The sequence below is a fragment of the Anneissia japonica genome, unplaced genomic scaffold (genome assembly GCF_011630105.1).
Source record: "Anneissia japonica isolate Jap-2015-1 unplaced genomic scaffold, ASM1163010v1 scaffold3709_len703521_cov189, whole genome shotgun sequence".
In the NCBI taxonomy this organism is placed as follows: Eukaryota; Metazoa; Echinodermata; class Crinoidea; order Comatulida; family Comatulidae; genus Anneissia; species Anneissia japonica.
Genome location: NW_022694779.1, coordinates 521,549 through 548,270, shown reverse-complemented (window position 1 = coordinate 548,270; position 26,722 = coordinate 521,549). Strand labels below are relative to the sequence as shown.

At 31.0% G+C, this 26,722-nt stretch overlaps 1 protein-coding gene across 3 annotated transcripts in view; it reads right to left on the bottom strand.

The window, feature by feature from the left end:
- The window catches only part of LOC117101303 (alpha-(1,6)-fucosyltransferase-like), a 57,098-nt gene that overhangs the window by 20,230 nt on the left and 10,146 nt on the right, over nucleotides 1–26,722 (bottom strand). The window contains exons 2-3 of one of the 3 annotated variants that reach the window (XM_033241265.1): nucleotides 22,334–22,434; nucleotides 2,210–2,416 (exon numbers count right to left, since the gene is read on the bottom strand). In XM_033241265.1, the coding sequence (XP_033097156.1) occupies nucleotides 2,210–2,400 (191 nt within the window). In that variant the 5' untranslated portion in view covers nucleotides 2,401–2,416; nucleotides 22,334–22,434. Of the gene's footprint in view, nucleotides 1–2,209; nucleotides 2,417–8,821; nucleotides 8,961–22,333; nucleotides 22,435–26,722 lie in introns of those variants that run through there. The other 2 variants (XM_033241267.1, XM_033241266.1) reach the window with 2 other exon arrangements.

Here is a 26,722-nt window from a genome sequence, read left to right as displayed (position 1 = left end):
TAAAGGAAAGATTGAAACATAATAAAGAAAAGGATATTCAAGAACACCTACAAAAGGTGTGAGAAAAAATAGAAAGAAAGAAAGAATGAAAGAAAAGAAAAGAAAGAATTAAAACCAAAAGAAAGAAAATGAAAAAAAAGAAAAGTAAATATAAGAAAGAAAAAGGAATGAAAATAACAAATTATAAGAAAGAAAAAGAAAGGTTATTCAAAGCAACCTAAGAAATGGTAAAAACAAAGAAAAGGACAAGAAAGAAAGAATCAGGATATGAAAGAAACGATAAGATAAAATAAAATGAGATATGTATGAAAAAGCATAAGAAATGAAAAGGAAAGAAAAGAAATAAAGTAAATACAAGAAAAATCAAGGTTACATAGGAAACAAAGAAAAAGAAGAAAGGTAAGGAAATATTACAAAGGTAATTTAAGCTAAAAAAGCAATGCATAAGGAGGCATTAGAAAGAAAGGGGAAAGGAAAGAAAAGGTAATTGAAAGGAAAAGGGAGACTAAAGAAAGTAAAGGTAGGTAAATAGGAATCACGGAAAGTTAAGGAAGCATAGAATGAAAGTAAAAGACAAGATAAGTAAGTAATTAGACGGTTAGCTAATACTAAAATAGAAAACAAAAACAAGGAACGTGAAAGTGAAATATAAGGTCAGCTAACATATTTTTTCCCTTTAGGGTCCTTCTTTTGTTTTGCACTGTTGAAGCTTGTCAACTACTGTGGTAGCCAATGACAGCCACTTGTTCTGTTGATTCAGAACGGTTAAGAATTATTAAAAGCTTAATTGGAAATTAACTGCCTTTAATAAGCACTGCATAGGCCTATGCAAAATGTAATGCAGTCAGAGACTTGCAATACATTTAACAACAAATATTTCGCATCCAACACCTCAACAGGAAATTTAAGGCTACAATATGTCACCTGTAACTAAATAATCCTTACATAATTGCTTAACCTACGACAATGTTCACATTTAACCCTTGTGTTGTTACCATAGCAACCAAACTTATGGTTTGTAAAATGTTCTTAAAAACATAGCCCTGAAGGGATTGTGAGTGTGATTAGTGTTGCGTCCTCAATAAAAAGCGAAATTGTATTTGACAGTCCATGCTATTATTATTATTATTTGCACAAATGTACCATTGGCAAGACTTTTTTTTAACTTGTTTAGCGAACCGACTGCAAATAATGATGATTTTGAATAAAAATAAAATATATTTTTGGCCAATTAGTACACCCTCCACCAAAAAAAACGTGGAAATTTCAGAAAAAAATTAAAGTTTTTCTTCATTTCCTTTACGCCCTCCACTGCCTTGAAATCTCCAAAGATATGTATATTTCTTCCTAATTATATAAATTTGAAGCATTTAACCATCCAATTTCACATTCACCAATAAAATTTAATTTTTATTTTCTCCTCCGCCTGGATATTTTTGGTAAAACTATTTGCTAAATAAGAAAACAAACTTTTATTTTTATTTTATTCCGCCCTCCTCCGATGCTCTTTAAACAAATAAGCATACAAAACAAGGAATAAAAAAAATCTCACCTAGTCAGTGATGGTGACCATCTACCCAGCTAAGCAGAATGTGTAATGTGTATATAGTACACAGATATTTTCGATGCATATTTTGTATGTTCAATGTACTTTAAATGTATTTTTCTTTTTAGTTCTTTTTAATATAGTGCATTTTCTTATATAGCTACAGTACGAAGCGCTTTGGAAACAGAATCAATCATACATAGTATGCAACTATCTTTGCTCCCCAGGAAGTATTTCTACTTATGCTATAATCAGCATTGTCACTTCTAAATTTCGTTCCAAATCATTCCCTTTCGAAAAAGTATTCATTAATACTGATTAGCCGAAGATGCAAGCAACATGAGCAGTGTGAGTCTCGAACTTAAGACTTTTTGACTGAAATCCTGAAACCTTCCATTGTGCCACACACCTACAATTATTGAATTTTAATTGTAAATTAATGCTAATTGTAATATTGTTGTCAAAAGACCATTTTTAATCATTATGGATCTGAAATCATGCATTAATCCAAGATACATTTTAAATATGTTTAATTTTATAAGTGTAGAAGGTTGCACATTTGGTCTGTATCAAATTCAGGAGGGTTTGCCACGAGCAATCTATTACTTTAATATATAAAAGAAATCCAATTAAATTTTTTTTTTATCATCAAAGTTATCTCACCCCAATTCAATGGCGCCATTCTGAAGACGATCATTTTGCTGTTTTAAGCTATGTAACTCCCTCAAAACTCTCTTTAATTCCTTCGCTGTTTGTTCCGAATCATCCGGTTGGTAGAAACTGCCTCCAAGGTAGAGCAGACCCCCGAGCCAACAGAATGCCAACAAGATTGCAAACTTTGATGTGGTCTTCATCTCACTGATATGAAATCTATAATAGAAACAAAATGTAATGTATCTGTCATTGCAACAACAAAAGGACGAAGAATTATAATGTTTGAATGGATTTTGAATTACATGCTAACCAATCCTAAATTTTGTTAAGAAATAGAATGCACGATCAATTTAACAACTTAAGAGCCTTTTCTTAAACTACATTTAATCAGGAACCATAGCAACCACTGTTTAAAACAACCCCTCTAGTCATGTATCTCTTTCAGAGAATTACCATAGAAACAATATTTTAAGATTTACAACAGGAAAAATGAGAGACGAAGTCGTATGATTAACTATTTGTCTGTATATCACTGTTCACAATAATATACACATAAAAAAAACGATCAATAAATCAAGAAAGATAAAAGTTATATATGTGTGTGTACAATAAAAATTATACTTTTAATACTGATTTGTCATCTTGGAAATTGCTTGTTTTGAAACTGACAATCAAAATAGAAACAATATTTTAAAATGTCAAACACTTTAAAGAAAAAATATTAATGAATGTTTAACATTATTTTACATTGAAACATAAATGGATTTAAGCAAAGATAATTCTATAAAATGCAAAAAAAAAAAAAATTAAAAATAAACATCTATGCATCAATATGCAAAAACCACAAAAAAATAAATATATACATTTTAAATATGTTGTGCTTTAGATAATTATGATGGTATATTTAAGTGTTGTGTTATTTGTTGCCTCCTCTGTTGTTCTCCTTCCCTTGAAAATACACAGACATTTCTTTTAGGCCATGGAAAAAAAAAAGTAGTATCTCATCCTAATATTTTGGAAAAAAAAGAGAACAAGGCAACTTTTTTTAAAATTCCAAAATGGCAAATCCAAGATGGTCGATGGGAAACAGCTACTACTTTCCCACTTATACCAAGTAGACACATTGAAAGCAAATAAAAGAAGCACTAAACATGATTCATACCATATGTATCCCCAACCACCAACGATCTAGAGAGGAATTTTACTGATGTGAGTTAGCCAGATTGCCATACATTTCGTAAAATAAATGAAATTAAACAAATTAAAAAACTGGGTGTGGCAGAGAAAATTAATGCGCGAGAGAACAACTAGTAATTTTTTTTATTTGCCTTTAAGAAAGATTGAGCACTGCATTAATTGTATTTTATATATAAAGACTTGTCAAAACCAAGGTATAGAGAATATGTCCAAATCCATCCATTAACGAGGCTCACTGGAGGATGTTTTCAACAATATTGCACTCTGACCCTAGGAATGAGATACGAAGCCCCATGATGATGTGAGCTTGTAAATCATGATTAGTATTTTCATTGGCAATTGAAATTCATGAGCATTGGCATTTCAGGGTATGTTCTAATAAGATAGAATTGGGAAAAATAATGGGGTTAATTTTAAGAAAACAGTTTCATGCAGTAAGTCAAAATCAATGCTATCGACTTAGGTTTAATTCCAATTCTAATAAGATTATTTGTGATATAACCAGCATTATTAAGGCTATTAAAGTGGTTATTTGACCACCTCAAATAGTAATAAACAATTTACGTCTTTCAAAACATCACTGAATCAAATTGACTCCAGCATTTTGTCTGCATTGCTTCTCTATCCCAACAGTATAAACAGGAACCTGGTGGGATTGCCTACTACTGCCCTAATATTGCATAAAACAACAAGTATGTGGAGTGGAAAAAATGAATCCAGAACAGGTTGGCAAAGTGTGGCCCGACAGTGATTTTTTGCGGCCCGCAAAAAATGAATTAAAAACCATGTGTGCGGCTTGTAAATATCTTTGACTAGAAAACACCGATCATCTGTAAAAAGTAATATTCATACTGAGCATAAAGTAGTATAAGAGAAGTGCATGAATTTGGAAGCACACTGGAAACATCTGAGTTTGTATGCAGCCCTCGATGTTAAATCAAATATTCAGTTTGGTCCTCCGACTGATTTTATGCCCACCTCTGTTCTAGAACCCAAGGAAGCAAAGGTCCACTGACCATTTTCTCATTTTGTATGTTCAGATAGTGAGAATACTTTTATTTGCAAATCAAAGATGATGGGTGAGGGCACAGGGATTAACAATTTAAGAGAGATAAAATGGTTGATGTATCTATTTTTATACCTCCATGATGTAATCAAAGACATTTGTCAAATATGTAGCCAGTGGAGGTGTGTTGGACTGGAGATTGTTGAAGAGGGCGGAGAATACCCAAATAACATAATTAGGAATTCAGATTGTTTACATTCTTATAGCCACTGAGGGAAGAATACTGGGTTCAGAATTAATTATGGAATCAGCTTATGAAAAAAATATTTAGGATTTAAGTTTCACTCACCATATAAATACATAAAATCAAATTATGTGGACACAAACATCAAATTTTTTTTGTTGTTTTGCTAGAATTTGAGTTACAATTGATGTCGACAACTTAAAATTAAGTAGGACACTTTTTGTGAATATTAAAACAATATGAGTAATGGATAGTACCATGAATCAATGCTTGCACAGTAAGCTCAGATAACATTGGAGCCAGATTTAACTTTTCCATTGGGGTTAATGAGATCATCCCAGTGACAGGAGAGTTAATTAGTACAGGAAGTGATCCAATTATCAAATTCATGCCCTACTGGTTTAGGCAGAGGTTCAATTTAACATTAAACAATGCCTACTGGTTACTCTATGGAGGTTACGCAGTGTTCCAATTATCAATGACATGACCTACAAACGCAAAAGGTCTGATTTAACATTAAAGAAAGCCTACTGGTTAAATACGCAGCATTCCAATTATCAACAGCATGCCTTTTGGGTAATGCAGAAGACAAATCTAACATTAAACAAAGTAAGTCGTATTTGTGGAGTATTCTAATTATCAACGACAAGGCCTACAGTTATCAGCAGTCAATTAAAATGCTTTACGCAATGGTAGTACACAAAATGCTGATTACGAATTATCATTTATATCAATCAAATATCAACACTTAATCTTTTGTTTCACAGTTTTCGAGCTAGCCCAATATAAAGTTCCAGATTACTCTTTAAGAGAAAGCCTAATACAGAGCGTTACAGAAAATTCTTTATTCCAACTGAAAACCATTAATAGATAAGTTTAAAATAAAAATGGAAATAATTATGGTAACAAAGATAAAATAATAATAATAATAATAATAATAATAATAATAATAATAATAATAATAATGATAATAATAAATGATGCTAATAAAAAATAATGAAATAAAAAAATTTAAATTATAAGAATAATAATCGTTTTTTTTAAACAAATTTTTATTCTTTATAGGCTTTTATGTTTTTCATGTTTTAACCTTTTTACTATTTTATATTTTTATATCTATTTATATATTCATTTTATTCATCATACTCTGTTTTATATTTGTTGTTATGCCATGGCCAAATAAATCTCCTGTTGGATATTAAAGTATTATTGTATTGAATTGAATACCATCATCTTTTCAGATTGGCCGAAGATTGATACAAATGACAGCTCATTAGTATCAATTTTCCAACCATCTCAGTAGTGATGAATATGGTACAAAGGAAGAACATCTATTGAGAGGTGGAAGATTGATATGACAACTCAGTCATTATCAATTGTATTAATCTTCCACCCATCTAAATAGTCATCGATATTCTATCAAGATCAGAGTAGTGAGGGACACACGTTGCAAGTGAACATCCAACTTTTTTTATTACAATCTTTTAATATTATATTTTTCTAAATGATATCTATTATATCTTTTGTGTTGTTTTCTGTTGGTTGAGTGCTGCCTTGGAGAGCCACATGATAGTGGCAGTTTTGTGTACTTTTGGTTATCCTGGGTTGGCAGCACTTTGTTTTTGTTTCTGTTTTTATTGTCTTTTAATTGTAATTTTGATTGTAATTTTAACCCGAAATAAATTTGAATTTGAATTGAATTTGAATTCAAAACTGCTGTCAGTGGTAAAGAGGGGGAGTGCAGAGAGGGACTTTTACAGATTGAGGATCTAGACCTACCTGAGTCCCACCATGGTTCAGGTTGAGGCACAGAATTTTATGTCTATGGCACCTCTAGATGGCAGAAAATGAAATTCACAGACTTACACTTGAATATATTTGTCATTTTTTCTCCATTATTTTTTCAATTTTAAAAGTTTTAGGGGGAGGGGACTGGGCTTCCTTGAATCCACCAATGGTTATTAATTCTTTCTCATGGGCTGTTGTAATAATTTTATTTTCTTTATCTTTTTGTTTATTTTTCTAATTTGTTAGTCTTGATCTTCTCTTTACGTGACTTGAAATCTTTTCATCCTTCGATGTCAACATCAAGCCTACTTTCAGATGAAAAATGGAAAAGTTATGGGTTTTCGCCCCTCAAACTTGGCTGGTTATTTATTATATTTACATTATTATTTTTGAGAAATAAATGTTCTTTTTTGAACTTGAACTTCAAGGGCTAAAAACTATCGTGAATTTCAAATCTTAAAAAAAAAACATATCCTTAGCAGGTTGAAGACTATTATATGATTGTTCGAAGTTGTAAAATACTATTGTAAGAGACATAACGCTTAGTCCAATTGCACCAGCTGGTCTGGTAAGCTGGAACTCAGCAAGATTTAATTACCGTATTCATTACTTTACTTTCACCATGATAACACCAACACAGTTATCATAACATTACAACACAAGAATGATTGGTGATTGACAGAAACCCATGCTAAGTATGAGAGGCTTTAGGTGAGAATTTTTCTATACCTTGTTTAGCAAGCCCTTCGCCTGCCAATATGATTTCGAATATAAAATTTTAATTTTTCGCCAATTAGCGTACCCGCTGCTAAAAAAAAAAAAAAGGAATTTCAGAGGAAAAAAAAGATTTTCTTTATTTTCATTAAGCCCGCCGTTGCCTTAAAATCTCTAAAAATAAGATATGTATATTTCTACTTAATTTTTTTTATTTTCTCCTCCGGCTGGATGTTTTTGGCAAAACCATAGAAAACAAATGATGAGAATACTTAAATGTAGGTGGTGATAACAATAGAGATCATTATTAGGATGATAATAATAATGATGCACATGATAATTATGATTCAGATGATGATAATAATACAGATATTGATCACTCAAAATGACATATATCATCCTCATCACCCATAGAAAGTTAGTCAACATTTGATCGTCATTTTATATTTTTCCTAGCATATTTGAGCAAGCAACTCATTATTTTTTTTTAAATGTTATTTTGAGCAAGCGACTGTACAATACTCAAGACAATATCATAAATGACATATAATCTATATATCATAAGCTATTAGGCTTTTTTATCGTTACTTTTTCATTTTTGCAAATAATGATGATAAATTCTTATTATCCTATAGAGTGTTTTTTTTTTCTATTATTTACTATTTGAACTACATTCTGAAATGCTAAATTATAAATTTTCATCTTAATGATGTTTATTGAAGTATCATTCCAGTGCGCTATGATCTTAATAAAATAGCACAACATATAATAATATTCTACTACTGTATGTGACTTAGGATAAAGCTCACACTTACAATCACATCAAACAAAACAATACTTTCTTCTCTAACAGAATTTTTTAATCTAATATCTCACCAAAATTTAGAGAAATTGTGCTACTATACAAAACAAATATATTTTTTAAACTTTAGGAAATGTGTTTCGGTTTGTAAATTTGTACTGAGTGTGTTTTGCTCTTATCAGCAAGGAAGCAACCTATATTCACTTGGTGTTACATCCATAGGGAAGGAGGAGCGATCCTGTGAGCTGTGGGCCAGGAACAACTCTAGACTAGTATACAAGGCTGATAACGGGTGTTATACAGCAATAGTGGCTCATATTCTTGCAGCCACCCTACTTTAATACTGAAAAAAAGAGTCACTTGGTCTATTTGCATGCTGCTATTTTATGGTACTCTACATGCCAACTGGCCTAATGCCAGAGTTTACACATGCCAATATTCGGCACTCCTACTACTACAAAAATGCTTCCAGTTCAAGCCTTCATGGGTGGTTAAATAAGAGATTTACCAGTCTTTCATTATAGTTAGACAATACCACCAAAGTAATATCTTTGTCATCCTCACTGATGTATCTAAGGAGAAGGCATAAATAGAGGATGATGCACACCCCAGGAGCAGTTTGCACCCTCTCACCGCTGTTTATTAAATTCTTAATCATGAGGGGCCTATAAGCATTTTATTCTCGGCCTCCATTCCCAGAAGAACTGATAATTTCCTGAGACTCAAGTAAATAAGTAAACTGAATGTCAACCCCCTAAACCATCAAAGCCACCTCACATTACCCCCAGCCAACATGGTCTAATATTACAACTATGTAATATCTGAGCCACTCAAGTTAACACACTTAGCTTTATGACATAGCCTTCGTACCTTATCTGTCGATCACAATTCTTCTATCCACCATTCTGGTCGGTTAATATCTTTCCAATACTTCAGCTAACCTTCGTCTCTCTTTACTATATCCCGCACAGCAAAATGTTAATGGTATTTGTTTATATATCCACACTACATTACATGCATCAGGAACTAAAGAGTACAAACTGAAACGAATCTCATCATTCATATGTCTTTTATATCTACTACTTCAATTACAGTAGCTCCCTAAGCATTCAGATGGAGCATTACTATAGCCTTATAAGGTGGAATTAACCATGGAGCTATATTTAAACAGGTAAGAAGGCTGCAAAAGATATAATACATATAGCAACTTATACTATGTATTCCTTATGCCAACATTTTTTTTTAAATCTTGTATCAAGAAAATTTATTGTCCAACAAATAATGCCATTTAAAAAATGAAAATAATTCTTTTTGCAAACCCACAGTCAAAAAAAAAAAGTTAACAAAAAATATTTTTTAAATATATTTTTATCCAACAACAGAGAAAAAAATAACCCAATAAGAAATCTTAATTTTTTCCTCACAATCACATACTAAGCAATTATGTAAATCTTATTATTAGACCGTTTACATCGTAACATGGCACTTTTTACAAGTATGAAATAGGATGCGTGAGCTCCTAAGGGCACCCTCTACCAACTTTTTACATCATGCACTCGCATTTATTTATAAATATTTCAAAATTTGTTTTGGCAGAACTCTTTCAATTAAAAGGAGAAAACAAACTTTAACTTTTGCCCTGTGACCCAGTCAAAGGCAAATCTGTACTGCTTTCTTTGATGTGTTCTTCAACTGCTGTGTAAAGGTTGACTTATAGATACAAGTTGTTTTATATGGAGGAAATCAAATGCACTGTACTATCCATTTAACACTGTAAAATAACAATTCTCTTGCCAGTGGCATAGCACATGAATATTGCAACATATAAAGCTAACTAACTCTGAAGAGAAAAAGCGACTGGTCCAACCAGATAAACAGATTTAAAATCACCTTACATTTTCTTTATTAAATTTATTTTGATAAATATTTATAAAAGCACAAAAGATTATCAGTAGAGTATATTAAATTTTTCAAGGTTTTATCAAAAGAAAAACAAGGAAATGCTTTTTATGAAAATTTCTCGTTAAATTTGAGAATAGACAAAAATCAATGGGAATTTAGATGGTTTTGGATTATATTAAATCTGGTATTGAAATTGCCTTGGCAAAGGAAAATTATATGTTTGCCCTGGGGTACACTACTATATAATGATCAACAACACAAGCACTATAAATTACAGCAGATAATCTGCCAGTTTCATGAGCAAAGTTGATTGGTATCAACGTAATCAGCTTGTCTAACGATCCTTTCAACAAAAACCATGTTATGAGAAGTATATTAATAATTATGAATAACAATAAATATGAATTGATGATGATATTACGAGTTGCGCAGCTATTAACATAATTCCACGAACAGAGACAATATGGCAAATGTTGTGATTTCATTTTGATAACTAACTATTTAATGAATTTTCATATTTGGAATGATTTGGTTTTTTTTTTAATTGATTGAATACAGATGAATTTCTTCAATATTTTCATGTGTATAAAGTAGAACAACTATTAAAGGGATACCTTTGGGACCAAAAAAAGTGTTCCTTTAATAGGGGTATCCTCTGAGTAGATGTTGGCTGTAGTATTAAAAGATATACTTCAATATTTATATAGCATCTTTCTTTTCTGCGCAGGAGCAGACAACCCCACCACCACTACCAGAGTACCCATTTTATACTCCTGAGTGGAGAGAAGCAATGTAGATAAAGTGCCTTGCTCAAGGACACAAGCATAATGCACAGTGAAGGATTGAAAGCCTGACCTCGAGGTTGGGAAACCAAACCGTTCTCATTGTGCCAAAGCGTTATATATGCAAAATCCTGGGTATAAATCCTATAAAGTATAAGCACCCAATTTCTTTAATGACTAAAAACAACTCCGATTTCTAAGCGAAAGTCTTAGTATGAAATATCATCTAAAGTATTCAGATGAAGATGAAATTAAAATAATATTATATAAGTCCTCTGGGCACTAAAATATCTTGTTTGATGATTCTTCATTAATTTTTCACTTTGTTCAACAAGGATAATTAAAGATGAATAGTTCACCAACCATTCTAATTTACACACAGAGTGAAATTAAAAGCAGCTCTTGACTATCCCAACAGAATCTGATACTGTTGATTACTTGTCATCTACAATAAATTGCGATCCTCCGAATCATAATCTGTCAACTTAAGTGCAAAAGTATAATCTTTCTTTAAAGCGGTTACGAAACAAATGCTTTGCTCTAAGAGATAGTGTATTAAGTTTTGCACAAATGTGAACAAACGTCCCCTCATCATCACATTGTTCTCATTATCTGACTTTCTATTCTCATCTCATTCTCATCATTATTCTCTAAATAAACTGTTCATCAGTTTTTTATGGAGCTGAAAATGATCTTTCAATGCAATTGAATATTTAATACTGTATAATGACAGTTCAACACCTACTTTATGCGAAACATTAAGACACCTGGAACGTGCTAAATGTGTCAAATGAACACATTCATCAGTTTTACTTATGGAACTGCAAACTATGGTGAAATATACTCAAATATTTGATACCATGTAATGATAATGAGATAACTGGTTAATGTGAAACAATAAACCGCTAGAAATATGGTTAGAGATTCTAAGATACAGAATATCCATGATTGTAAAATTAAACTGTAAACCTAAGTAATTATGAACATCATCACACTATCACTAATATTATGTGGTCAAGAAAGGAGCGTTCATATAGCAGCCCTGTTCCTACCAATCCTTTCACCACTATACAATCATGATCATAATCTCAAGTTTTTAGGACTAAATCAGCATCTCCACAAAGTATGAACTTGTGAATAGACTCAATAAGAAGACAAATCACCATTGACAATAGCAAAAACACTGATGTCAACAAGCAAAACAGCATTATTTAAGAGGTATAGGATAAATTATTTGCATCAAGGGAAAGTATTCATAATCTAAAATGATGACAACATGAAGCTACCGGAAAGGCAGAGACAGAGACAGTATATTTATAAACATTTCATGTTTTTATAAATTTAAAATCCTCCCTGAACTTTATTCTCTGACTTTCAAATTCTCAGAAATCTCTGCTTCAATCAACATTACTCAACGGTGACTGTGAATTTTGCTACCTGTTACAAAATGCCAAATATGACATCAATTTTTCTTAGTTAAACAGCTTGAACTTCCTCAGATTGGTTCAATTCCAATTTGGTTGCATTCCAGATTTCATGTAAAGTAAAACCTTTTCACAAAATTATAAGAGTGTTGAAACATTACTAAAATAGAAATGTAAATACACTAATACAAATAAACCCATTGTAAAGAAAACCTAGTTTATTATAACAACCATGTTTATATTCAATAATATTTGCATGAACATAAATACAATATTATTATTCTCTGCCTCATAGCAGATTACATTGAAGGGTAAAATTTAAATTTTTAAAAATGTTGAATGTTTAGTACGGAAAACCGTTGTCTACTGCCGCCATTTATAATTGTATTAAAATATTTTAGCTTAATGTTTTTGTTTCTGAGGACATAAAATTATTTTTATTATTGTTCTATATAACATATGGAGTGAATGAAATCTCATCGAAATATGGGTTTTATTATTGGATATATTACAGTTGTGGAATGAGCAGGAATTTGAAGGTTTAGACACAGTTAAAATGCTTACCTTCCATTCCCAGGGTCTTGGGTTTAAATCCTACAATGTTGATGGAGTGGAGCTGTAACTTGGTGGTTAAGATGCTTGCCTTCCAATCCCAGGGTCCTGGGTTCAAATCCTGAATGGAGTGGATCTGTAGCTTAGTAGCCAAGCTTGGCTTCTAATCCCAGGGTTAAAAAATTCTGTACATTCCATCATGACTTTTCCCAACTATTCATTATGATTCATTCCAGTATATCAACACACACAATTGACGATATCGTTACTACTACTGCTACTAAAACTACAGTAATATTAAAATAATTTATAAATACCCAAATGATAAAATTTAAATGTTGGAAAGATCAATGACTTCACTTTTGCTGTATAAGCTTCAAAGCTTGGAAGCTGCTGTTTTTGTGTAACACAGCTGCTATGCTCACTAAAATTATAATTAAAGCTTTTTAACTGATGTCAGGAGGTGGTCTCCAGCTAGATTAGTTAACTTGCACACTGGGACTCTGCTGCGTACACAACTCTTATGAGCAATGAATACTGTTTTATATATGCACTGTGAAGGGGATTTTGTAATTTCCGCGGATTAATTAGCATAATTACAGGAACTTCTAAACTACAGTGCATCATTATGTGCAAAACACCAGAGGAAAATGTAGGCCTACAGTTGACAATGCCAGGAATCAATGAATTTATTCATAAGGTGCATTGAACAATTGCATATGCATCAAGACAAGAGCAGACCACAGCTTAAGAGTGAAAATCAGAAACAAACATTTGTTCTTCTGAACTTTTCAGAGCCAACCATCCCACACCACACCTACCACCCCCCTCTTTATTTATTTAATAAAATCCTATGCAATCAAATCTAAAATTCTTGTTATCCGATTCAATTCTCCAGGCCTTTGGATTTTAACAGTGTTTGAATTCTAACTTTCAATTTTTCAATCAACTCGTAATTCATTTTATTTTTTTTTACAAAATTTTTCTTCAGCTTTTGATACTGCCAACAACCATCTTCTGTTGAATTAATTAAAGCTAGGCTTGTGGATTACAAAAAGTCTATAAAGCTTACTGTTGTACGTGTCAAGCAATCTGATTGTGCATACTCAGTATGTCCCGGTTAGAGGGCCATCATCAATTTGTCTGGCGTCTGCCAAGGGTCAGTAGCTGGCCCTGTCTATCACTCTTGCACATAATGTGAAATTTATGGTTTATGTTGATGATGCTGCTTTATTAGTGTATGAACTACAGTATCAACCGTCTAGAATTTATGTTGGATTGCAAAAGATAACTCTGTGTATTCAGACCATAAACATAGTCTCATGTAAACAAATACTCAGCTCATAAAAGTGTTAAATTGACAAACTTTGTTGTTTATGCATCTAGTTATGTTAAGATTCTGGGATTATTTGAATAGTTTAAGCTCATAGTACTACTTAAACTCAGTTTTTCAGGCCTACCCTATAGCAATACAAGGGGTGGCTACTATAGCAATTTGTAAAATGTTCCACAACTACCAAGGTTAAGGAAAGCACAGTCCAACCATGGAGGTATACCTCCATGGTCCAACTATGTGTGTGTGGAAAGCTTCAGGGCCCAGGAATACAGTATGATCATGAAGAAAATTAAAAATTTTATTTTCTCCATGGTATGATAGAGAGGATGGACACAGTATGGTAAATCCTTAGAGTAAAAAAAAATATTTATTTTCTATTCAATTTCATAGAAGCCCCTACATTAATTATGTGTTCCCCTTAATTACTATAAAATTATGTCAATATATAAGCATTTAAATTATGTATATTTTGTTTTTATATTGTTATTATTTTTGTTAAATATCTTTTTCAGAATCATGAAGATAAATTTTGTTTTTTACATAATAAACAATAAAGAATATAAATTGATAACTGACTAATATTGATTCCCAAACAATCAATAAATTTTAGACTTGTAATAAGAAAATGTGGGGTTTTTTTTTGCTGGTTTATTAGCGGTAGTGAGTCACGTACTGTACATGATGAAACCGTAAATACTTTCAGTTCTACTTTACATCCTCAGATAATCAATCTTAGATTCTAATTGCGAATAAATATTTACAAACATATTCTTAACACTGAAAACCATTATATACACGACAACAATAGTGCAACCATCTGGATCGAGATTAGTAGGCCTATACTATTCGTAACATTTTTCCTACCTTAATTAGCTGTTTTGATTCAAAATGGCTACATAACCTCTCCATTTATAAATAAAATATGGTACTGTACAAATATTTTCATAGAAAAGAAAAATGTGTTCACCACTAGTACTTGTAGTAAAGAAAGTGTACACGCCTGCTAATTTATGCTTCAAACAAATCTATGAATTTAGTCAACAAACAGCTGTTCTTTTACATTGCTAATGGCTCGTAAAGCGTCTATGCAAATTGACTTTTTTTTTAAATGTATATCTACTTCTATTATATAATTTATATCTTGTATATTTGAGCAAAAATTTGAGCAAATCTGTAGAATAAAATAATTGTGGGGTTTGTTATGGAAATGATTGATTCATGCGATTCACTGGCTGTCAGTTCTGGTAATTATCTGGATATTAAAGCAACTTTACGTGCGATAATGCATGACCATTAATAGTACTAATTATTCAACCATTACTCATAATCACTAAAATATAAACACCTATTAAAGTGCTAACGCATACTACGTACGCTTTTGCACTTAAACATGATGTAAAGTCAGTAGCATTAGTACATTTGTGTATAATGCTGTAAATTATGCAATATGAGAATAAATAAAATTATAAGTGAATGAATGTGTAGCATAATGTAGCACTAATGCACACTGCAGCGCTAATAATGCATTATTCAGAATAGTAGTAACACATGCAGTACAAAACTTATTTTACGTAGCGTGGTGTTACACCACAGAAAATACACATTCCAACTGTAAAAACTAATGCATATGTACACTCTCAACAGCTGTGACACTGTGTTATATTTATTAGCATGATGATAAACTAATGCATGCTTTGATATGGATAGATAGTGGAGAGTCATATAACAATAACGTTGCATTGTAAAGGATGGTGGCACAAAAGCACTGAGAGGCAAATGCCATTTTAATTTCAAGTACCGGTAATGCAAAATTAAAATCCTCCTATTAAGAATTTAGGTTCTTACGTTCTCTTCATTCTTCATTGACACGGTAATATTGGAAATAAATGGCAGGCTAAAAATCACTCATTTATGTACTCAAATCATGGAAGTGATGACACGAGTCTTTGAAAATGCTTTTAAGCAGGAAATAGAAACCGGTCATTAATGTACTACAATCCATCACATACCCTCCGTTTGCACATCATCCAATCAATTTTTAAGTTAAAAACTGTCTGGTAACAGTGACACATTAAAAAAAGATTTTTGGAAAAAAATTGTACAATATCTTTGAATTACTTCAACCAACTAAATCCATTTTGCTTATCATCTTTATTACCACCACTATCAGTATCACATCACAAAATAATCGCTACTGTCAAACTCCATAGCACAACAAAGCATTTGACTTGTCGCCATGAGCAGGTTTTTTTCAATGTGCGCATTATAAATCCATATTAAAAGTCTATATGACCTGAATATTCCTGCTTTGGGTTAAGATTATAGTGCGCCCTCACTTGACATTCTGGAAATTATTTTACCAGCTATAAACATAGCCATATTTTTAATTATCTTAATAGTAATACCTGAATAACATCACATATGCTCTCTGAGATTTGCGTTCTCCTAGTCCACTATCATCAGACTTCAGTAGCTGTTCATCTGTTGCCTTCTTGCAATTATACTGTGGCGTAACATTGACTTAACAAAAGATCATAAGTATTTTCCTTATTATTATGAAAATCAGCCTTGTATTGAATTTTTAATTGAACTGTTCATCTTAATGGAAGTATTACTCCCTATGATTGTTTCCAATTTTGAGTCAAAATGCCAGGAGAGCCAAATCTTCTACCAAAGTACTTTCTCCACAAGAAACTAACAATTCTCCTTATCCTGCATCAAATAAACTAAGCATAATTTCATTGATACAGACATTCTAACAATTAGAACAGAGGATTAATGTTGTAAAATATCAACGTACATGATATTGATTTCTACCTGGGGAATACTATACACAGTACAAGTTGCCAAAGCACTTTGTACGTAGAAGCTTGGTGATTACCTAACAAAGTAATATAAACTCTCTAATCCTGAAGGAATTACTATTTCTGTTACGACAGTTAACTCAAATTTTCTTAGATGTGTTCCTGTAATGCTGGTAGAAATTGAAGGCAAATAACATATTGTACAGTAGACTATGGAGAAAACGCCTGTGATTAATTTAAGCTTGAGTCAAGCCTAAAGTCATCATGCATGGCGCTTTCTCTACAAGACTACAAAACTTGAGTCAAGTTTGGCACCGAATAAACCAACATTACATGCATTATCATTATTATTAAACATTACAATAGTAAACACCTTTATATACACTTAAAAAGTGCTTAGTAAGTAGTAAGCAAATGTGAATAGAAATTATATAAAAGAGAGTGAATTGTACACATACTGTGGTCTTAAGAATTGTATTGTTGATAGTATTCAATTGTAAAAATTGTGCAGTTATTCCATACCTGGCGAAATCTATCAATTAATAACTTGCAAGTATGTAGAACATACCAACAGAGAGTGGGATTAACTAGAACTGTGTGAGCTCTGGGATTGAGTGGGAGGATTCATTAAGGAACATGGAGAGACTGGATAACAGAGTGCTTTGCAATACAATGACCAAAAGGAAGTATGATAATGATGTTATAAACCTTCCACAAACTCGCACTAATGATTTATATAAGGAAAGGAGTACAAACCCCTAGGAAAAGCCTGGTTCCCTACAGCGGAATTTGCTGAGCAAGAAAGTTAAATTTTTTTTGGGGCCTCTATCTTGGCAATTTGTTGAGGAACACCCCTACGAGTGATTTTATTGGATTTTTTCCCCTTTTAAAAAAAATATATGGTGAATTTGTGTTCGAAGGTTAGGTCGTGTTTATAAATAAATTTATTTAAAAAAATAAATTTTAAGAAATGTATAAGTATCCTCACATCCACGTGCAGTCTTGCAATACGACAAAAAAAAATTGCACTATGTAAAATATGTGTGGTAGGACTGAAATATCACCTATTTTTTATTTTTTTATTTTTGAGTATTTTTTTTAATTTCGAATAATTTTAACAAAAAAAACATACAACAGTTACAACAAAAAAAAAGTCAGCAATAAAACAATAACATAACATAATAATCACCAATATATCGTAAAATCTTTTTTCTTACAGAAGAGTTAATAAGAATCATAATAATAATAGTAACGATAATAATAATAATAATAATAATGATAATACTATTAATAGGCTCTAAATTAGTGTGACAGTCTCCAGTCAATTAGCATTGATAAAGAAGTCAGAACAAATATGATTTTTATAACAGTACAAATATCTCCTGCAAAAACTTCCATTTTGTTCTGAATTTCATTTGAGCTGACTCTCTGTTTCTAATGCACTGTTTTTCCATAATAAAATGAAATTGGAAAGTTCTAAGGAATAAACCAAAATTTAATGAGTACAGACTTTTTCTACAGGCAAAAATTAATGATTTAATAATTAAAATGCATAGATTCAGTAGTATATCTGGATTTTTAACATTATGTCCCAGTATGATGGTTTTAAAATTAAAAGTAATATTTGTTCCTGTTAAAGCTTCCCACCAGAATTTAAAAGTATCCCACATATAATTTATAAGATTACATTCCCATAATAAATGTTTAATAGTTTCAATTTCCATTTTGCAATAGGAACAAAGATTCGACTCAATAATATTCATTTTAAATAACTTATAATTAGTCATTAAACAATTTGTTAAGATTTTATATTGGAATATGTAATCTAACTACTCGTGTGCACTAGAAGGACAAAGCGTAAATACTTGGCCACAAGTCATCATCTATACAAAATTCTGTATTAAAATGATTTCTTGTTCTTGTAGGTTCTACCTTTCGATTAACAAATAGTCTATAAATGAATTTTGTATATGTGCATTTTGTATATCTATTTGGTCAGCATGTATGAACAGTGTTCTTTTCCAACACAAATCTCTATCGAAACCTTGTTTCAGAATTTCTTTCCAATTTCTAGGAATAGCATTTATGATACTCATCACCCTCAGATAATACTTATTTGATATAGAAAATGCTTGAAAACGTTTTATGTTACCATGTATATCATACAGATCGCTGACAAGTCTAATACCATTTTTAAAAGGGTATTTATCAAAAATTGTTTTACCATTTATTTTAACAAATTTATTATTCCACACAATTTGTGAATAAACATCCATCTCTTCTGGCTTAGTCAATTCTATATAAGTATTAATAACTTCTTTATAAAATAGTGGACCTATTTACCCCAGCTACAGTAGCCCTCTCATCCTTTTTCTATCATTCACTCATCAAACTCCTTAGACTTCGTGTTAATTACCTCTAGATATGCTAATGCACATGTCAAATCATATCACAATATTTAAATTTATTTATTTATTGATTGTCTTTAATTAAGTTTAGACACATTGACAATTTCAGTAAGCACTAATTGTACTAAGTAGTTCAGTAATATAATAAAATTTGAAATATATCTTTAAAGAGGGAATAAAAATATGATGATGATAATGAAAATATTCAGTAAACTATGTAAGATAAATTTATAGCATACTATATATATATATATATATATATTGGTAGTATATTCCAATCAATGTTTCTTTTCTACTGTTTACTATAAATATTATTTATGAGGATAATGATAGTACAAATAAATTAGACAAATTTATTTAGGATTGTTTTTTCTTTTATTTCAGAAGCATTTATTGCATTAAATGATGGGTTATTAAGAAATATAATTAAATGCTAAAGTAATAATTTCTTTTATTGCTACACTCATCATAACAATATTCATACTCATATATATTTTACATACAAGGACTTAGATCATCTTTAGCAAATTGTGATAAAAATTTAAAAGCACAATCTTTAAATTATGCATGAGTGTATTTAATATTGATGTGAATTTTATGAGAAAGATGAATTACCAAGGAAAAAATATAAATGGCTATAGTAAAGTCCATATCTCAATTACCCTATTAGTTATGTTATAAATGTTCATGAGTTGTATTCTTTGATTGCATACAATGTAAACTGGTAAATCTTTAAATATACAATTACAAGAACAATTGAAAAATAATTTGTGAATTTTTTTTTCTTTAGTTAATCCAGTACTTACTGGATTAACTAAAGAAAAGAAAATTCACAAATAATTTACTGAATCTAGAATGAATTTATTTCGTATAACTTAGAATAACTATTTCAATATAAAATTTTTTATGATGATATATAATTCAATTCATTGTTTTCATGGTGATAGCACAGGATATTGCCATAGATATATAACATATTATGTTGCCTTGGTAACATAATAGATTGTTTTCATAGATAAATATATTAACTGTATTTATGCAAATTAATGTAAAATTCTATATTGAAAGGCAATTTACTATCATTAAGATAACAGTTCAATTTACGACAGAAGTACTATTATTTATTATAATATTAACAAAGAAGAATGCTAAAATATCAAAGTTGCGGTATACTACGACCCACATTTTTCACTGATCTATCAAGTCCTAATGCGATCAAATTTTCATTAAGAATCCATAAAACATTGGTACTTTAGTTGAAAGATCAAGAACCGATGCCATACAGGCTAATGTACCAAATGTGCTATTCATATTAAATTGAAAATCTTGGTAATAATAATCTACGGGATTGTAAGTATTGATACTTGGGTGTTGGGGATCAATAACTTCTGCTATACAGGTTACCAAATGTGTTATTTATATTAAGATCACAATACTGATCTGCAATTTCAATCATCTTTTAATGGTGTAATAATTTACATATTCTTTTGAACCTCAGACTTGAGAACAACTTAAATTAATAAGAGGAAGAACCATAATTTCAGCAGAATTATGCATCTCATCTCAATGGACCAAAATTTATTGATTCTGGTTCTTGTTTACAGCATTCTTAGAGAATACAGTATTAGTTAGCGGCTCATTAAACATCGTCATTTAATTACTGGCTTTTATGAGCCATACTCTCTTTCTTACTCAGTGGCAGTAGTGTTTCTACATTCAGCTGTATGAACTTTATTACTACAAATGATTAAATTTCAAGATGTCATGTTTACTGTACTTTAATTTCAGTATGAAGTTAACATGCATTTCTCCTTCTTCCCTAATACAGTACTATGATTCTCAAATCCCTTTGGAGGTTAATCATGCATATTCATATATTCATTAATTTATTTGTCATCTATTAATTACTTATCAGCAGACACAGAAACTGGAAAAAAAGACATGGCTGCAACATGGTTAGTTATAAACAACATTCAGCGGTTCTTAAGCAAATACATTTTTTTGTACTGTGTATAGCAAACCCGCTGCCCGCCAATAATGATGATTTTGAATAAATATAAAATTTTATTTTCGGTCGATTAGCGCACCCGCAACCACAAAAAAAAAAAAGGAAATTTTAGGGGGAAAAAAATTTTCTTTAGTTTTATTACACCTGACACTGCCTTAAAATCTCCAAAAAATAAGATTTCTTCCTAATTATAAAAATTTTAAGCACTTAACCATCCCATTAATTTTATTTGTGTTTTCTCTTCCGTCTGAATGTTTCTGGCAAAAATATTTGCTAAATAAGTCTGACGATCTTTGAAAAAATAAGCTTGCAAAACAAGGTATGAAAAAGTCTCACCTAAAGTTTTATTCTGTTCTTTTTCTGTGTAAAACCTACCACTAAAAAACATGAAAAAAAAATTCTCTAAACAAATACTGTAAGCAGTGTTGCTGGTCGTAACAAAACAAATTAATTTCTTCAAACCAAATTAAACATGACAACAAGTATTTGTTTAAGTAGGTTACATGGAATTTATAGTTGCTGGTAGTATTGTACATATGTTCAAATCCTAGGTCCAGGTACAAATACCAAATTTCTATGCCTAGAAATAGATATAGTCTTCATGTTTAGTAGGCTAAGTTCCTACAGTATGTCTGTAGGAAAATGTAAAAGGTAGTTTCTACCAATGTTTCTACTGATTTCTTTACTCAGTGGTCCAATAAATACTCTGGCAGTTCTATACCATAAAATATTTGATTGTATATAAATTTTAAAAGAGTGTCTAACCTAAGCCTTCAACTGACCATCTTCTGTGAGCTTACCATGGCTGTATTGCATTGATCAAATAATTTCATGTGGTTTCAATATAAAAAGACAACTCTTATTAAACCACTTGTTTAGTTACCTTTTATTAGAGCTTTCTTCTGACTGACAGGCAGATATCATCAGTTGTTGAAGTTGTGTTTGACTGCACTCAAAATGTTCTAATAAAGCTCTACTATTATTATAAGCATGAGTAATTGTCATGGTAGTGTATCCCTTTTATTCGAAGCAGGATGCTCATCATTACTTTTTCGCAATGCTTAAGTTGAGCTCAGGGAAACCACCAAGTGAAAACTATTGTACAACAGTAGATATTACATTCAAAATAATATATGTTTTAGTCATATCATTTTAAATTGGCTTACCTTGTATATGTCACTAAGAATGGATAGAAGTACTTTAGAAAGATACTGTAATCAACTTCTTGTAGTTGTTCCAGTTGAAGTTAACACAAAGAATAAGAAAGCTGTTGGGAAAATAACTCAAAATATTACAGAAATTTCACTGATGATGTTGATTAAAAAAACACATATCATTCATCAATCTATTACTTTCATTCTTAAAATAGTCATTTCAGGATACTGTAACCGTTAATAAATTACAATTTCAGCAAATTAATATTACTATAAGTTGGAGCTAAGTGAAGTTTTCAGCTATATAAAGGGGAATGCTCCTGTGGTCCAATGATGCTAAAATCAATATAAAACAGTATTTTATACAAGAATTTATAATAAAACAATGTAAAATACAATAAAATAATGTAAATACATAATAAAAAATATATCTCATACTATAAAAATTTAAATATAAGAATAATATATAATATATAACAATAATTACATATTATAGTATCAATATCAATATAATAATAGAATATATTATTATTAAAATAGATACCTTTATTGATAATATACTACCTATTAAAATTCAGTCAATATGTTAACTACATTTCCATAGTCTTATAATACCTGTATCATAAAATACATTATTGATTTCTGGCAGCATATTTTACAGTTTAAAACCAGGAAAAAAGCAATGCACACTTACTCAAAGACGTATTTATTTGGTTCTTTTCATAATGTTAATTACTGCAACGTCAACATAGTAATATTAATTTTCTCGGCTAAATTTACCTGGCTTAATAAATGCCAATTCAATAATTTTATTACGATCTGTGGTAGTTAATGTATTTGTCATGTACAGTAATATTTTATTTGTGATTAGATAGGCATAATACCGTAAACGTTACTTTAAAGCATTAAAAAAGAAAAATAAAGAAACTTGTTATTTTTCAGAGGCTCCTCGATGCTAAGGCTGTGCCTTGTAAGGAGACTCTGTGTCAAATACTGAATAAAAAAAATTGTAAAAAATTTTCTAAAAACTTCCAACAATACAAAAGCAAAAACAGTGGAGAATTACCAGCTTCAAGAACCTGGTACCATATGCCGGAGGCAGGAAAGAATGGCATTGTGCCAGGGAAAACTAGGCACTCATTTCAGTTACAAATAAACTAAGTTCAAATATGATACAAGTACTAACTTTTGTTTATTAATATGCCCCAACATACCACTATTTTTATTGTCCAAAAAAGCAGAAATTCATGCCTCAATACTTAAACACCCCTAGTAAGTACCCACTTTTTAAAATTGTTATCTGAATGTTTATTATGAATATCTCAACATAATAAACAGTCAGTTATAATAAAGAAATCTGATTGTTTATTAATTACAATGATTAAGAAAGACAGGTACTGAATTAGTACAGATAATCATTATGTTTATCTGATCATCAGCTTACTGTTAGTTATGCTGATAATTCTTATAGCCCTTTGATTCCTGAACAAATATTTGTGTTCTTGCATCAGTACTTTTGTATATTCCTTGAAATTTTGTGTTGGTCTTCTTACGAAGACTTAAATATACTGGCATGATTAACTGATCGAATAAGCACGTCTTTGCAATGAGTGCTTCACAGAAAAAAATACGAAACTGAACTTGATATTTGTTCACTAAGCACCTCTGTTAAATAAGAATGCCTATCCTATTTTGAATAATAATATATAATATATATATTTTGAATAAAGATCGCAACAACTGCAACAATGCTTACAGATACACAATAATATTTCCTATTATCAGCACACACATTAAATTATTAACTCACTGATAATATGAACATTTTAACAAGTCAGATAATAATTACTTGGTTTATGTATAAACATTATGGTACTACAGTACTTTAACAAGATAGAGCAAAATGCAAAACATCACTACTCCAAAACTGTTTGTGTGTCTACTGCCCTCAGATGCATTGCTAACCAATTCGTCATTATCTATCAGGGGCACAGTTCCGAATGTTGGAAGTTAAAATTAAATTGAGTAGAAGTGGTTAAACAGGTCTACAGTTGAACTCAGTTCGAGACTGTTTTGCTTGTGGGTTTTCCTGTTGTTTTTTCTACCCTCTCGGTGGTTTTGGAGAACTGCAACAAAAACTATTATTAATAATACTATTATTTCATTAATCATTTTCGACATCCCCGTTTCTATTAAATTTGGCAGTAGACACACGCTCCCGCTGGGAGCCTATTTTTAATAGATTATAAACACAATGGATGTAAACAGAATGCAACCTTTCAGCGAGACTCAGCTCTATAGCTATAATAAACCAGATGAAACTTCAAATAATCACTACTCCAATAACTCCTAATCTGGATAAGAGTCGCAACAAATGCAACAATGCTTACCCATACACAATAATATTTCCTATCATCAGCACACACATTCAATTATTAACTCACTGATAATACAAACATTTTAACAAGTCAGATAATAATTACTTGGACATGTATAAACATATGGTACAAACAAAATGCAAAACATCACTACTCCAGAACTGTTTTTAATGGAATATAAATCAATCACAATGGATGTTCTGAATGCAACCTTTCATTGAGACTCAGCTCTATAGCTATAATAAACCAGATGAAACTATTCAAATAATCACTACTCCAATATTTGTAAAAGGGCTATTCTTTATTAAATGCCTCTCTCGAATATGTGCTATTAGACCTCAGAAAATAACATAACAGACAGTGGCACTAACTATTCAATCATTTACAGTAGTATAGCTTAAATTGTGGAGATTCATTTTCGATTTTGTCACTCAATATTATTAGTTTTTCATTAGAAAATAATGAAAACTGAAACATATGAAATTTAAATTATATTTTGAAATATTTTTATATAAAATATACCATGAAATAATTTTCATTTAACAGTTGTCTTATTTGCCACTGTTTCAAGTATTCTTGCCAGAGGCTAAAGTCACCTGAGCTAAGTGATATATCCAGAGAAGTGTCTGAGAATATTAATTCAAGTGATTCTTGTTCATTTATTTAATTATTCTGAACCATAGATGTAACATGATACTCAACAATAAACTTGTTGTGTTTGCTCTAAAAAAAGTTCAAATAGAAAATGAATTAAATTGAGTATAGGCGTCACATTGGTATAGATTATTGTTGTGGAGAGTCCTTTGGCAATCAACAAATTTTGCTTATTATTAGCACATTACCACAGGCAATGATTGGCTGTATATAATGGCATATGTAACTCTCCTCAGAAAGTCATTAAGACCAGTGTGGGTCCTTTAAATAAACTATAAAATCGAAAATTAACATACAAAATTATCAAGCAGAGTTAAATTTAACCGTAATTGACACTTCATCTGAAACCAATTGTTTTGTAATCAAGCAAAATAATATTATTTAAAAAATGGTGTGTCAAATAAATTGGTGGGAAAATGTTAGGGGACAAGTAAACGCGACACTGGCAATGAGAGTATTTTCTATTACTTTTGCCAAGTGCAATTTTTTTCGTCCGCTTTTTGAATGGGTTGGTATATGTTAGGTGGGCACCAACACTTGTGAAATCTTTTGTACAACAAAACAACACAACAAAGATACATGTTATTTGTATGTTATCTCTAGGTGTATCTTCCCCAAACTATTAGCTGTTAAGTTTGTGGTTCTTCAATGTACAGTATAACAATGAAGTACAGTAATAAACGTTACAATGTTACCCTGGTTTTGACGAGTATAGTCATCCCTATAGCCCTCAGGAAAACCCTGTGGGACAAGTATACATGTTGCTAGCAGCGAATGTGTTACTGCAAAAATATGATTTAGAAATATTTAAATTTTTCATTTTCCTCTATCTTTCAACAAACTATTTGATAACCAACAGTCGCTCCTTGATAGCTAACATTGTTTATTTAACATCACAATAATTCATTATCAGACCTATAGTTGTTTTTTGAATTGTACTCCACAAATCTCAGCCGATACCTCGCACAACTCGAGTAACGTCTCGTATCTATTGTCGAGACGGACGTCATGGCTCGCTGGCTCACACTTGTGATGTCTCGCACTTGTGATCAAATAACACGCTGGCTCGCACTTTGGCAACACTCTTTGGCAGTCAACTCGCCCCTAGAAAACCCGCCTTGGAAACTTGCCCCATAAAAAAATGTACACTTCCTAGACCATGCTGTCTTCAAAATAAAAATTGTAACCTTTGGTAATCAACTACATTTTCCACATACATAGAAATTTTTGAAACTTTTATTAAAAAAAACCTAAACCATAATTCACCACTATAGACACTTTTTGACAAAAATGAAAAATTACGACTTTGTTACCTAATGAGAAGTGTTCTAATATAGACAATGGGTCGTGTCTCATATTATTTGTTATA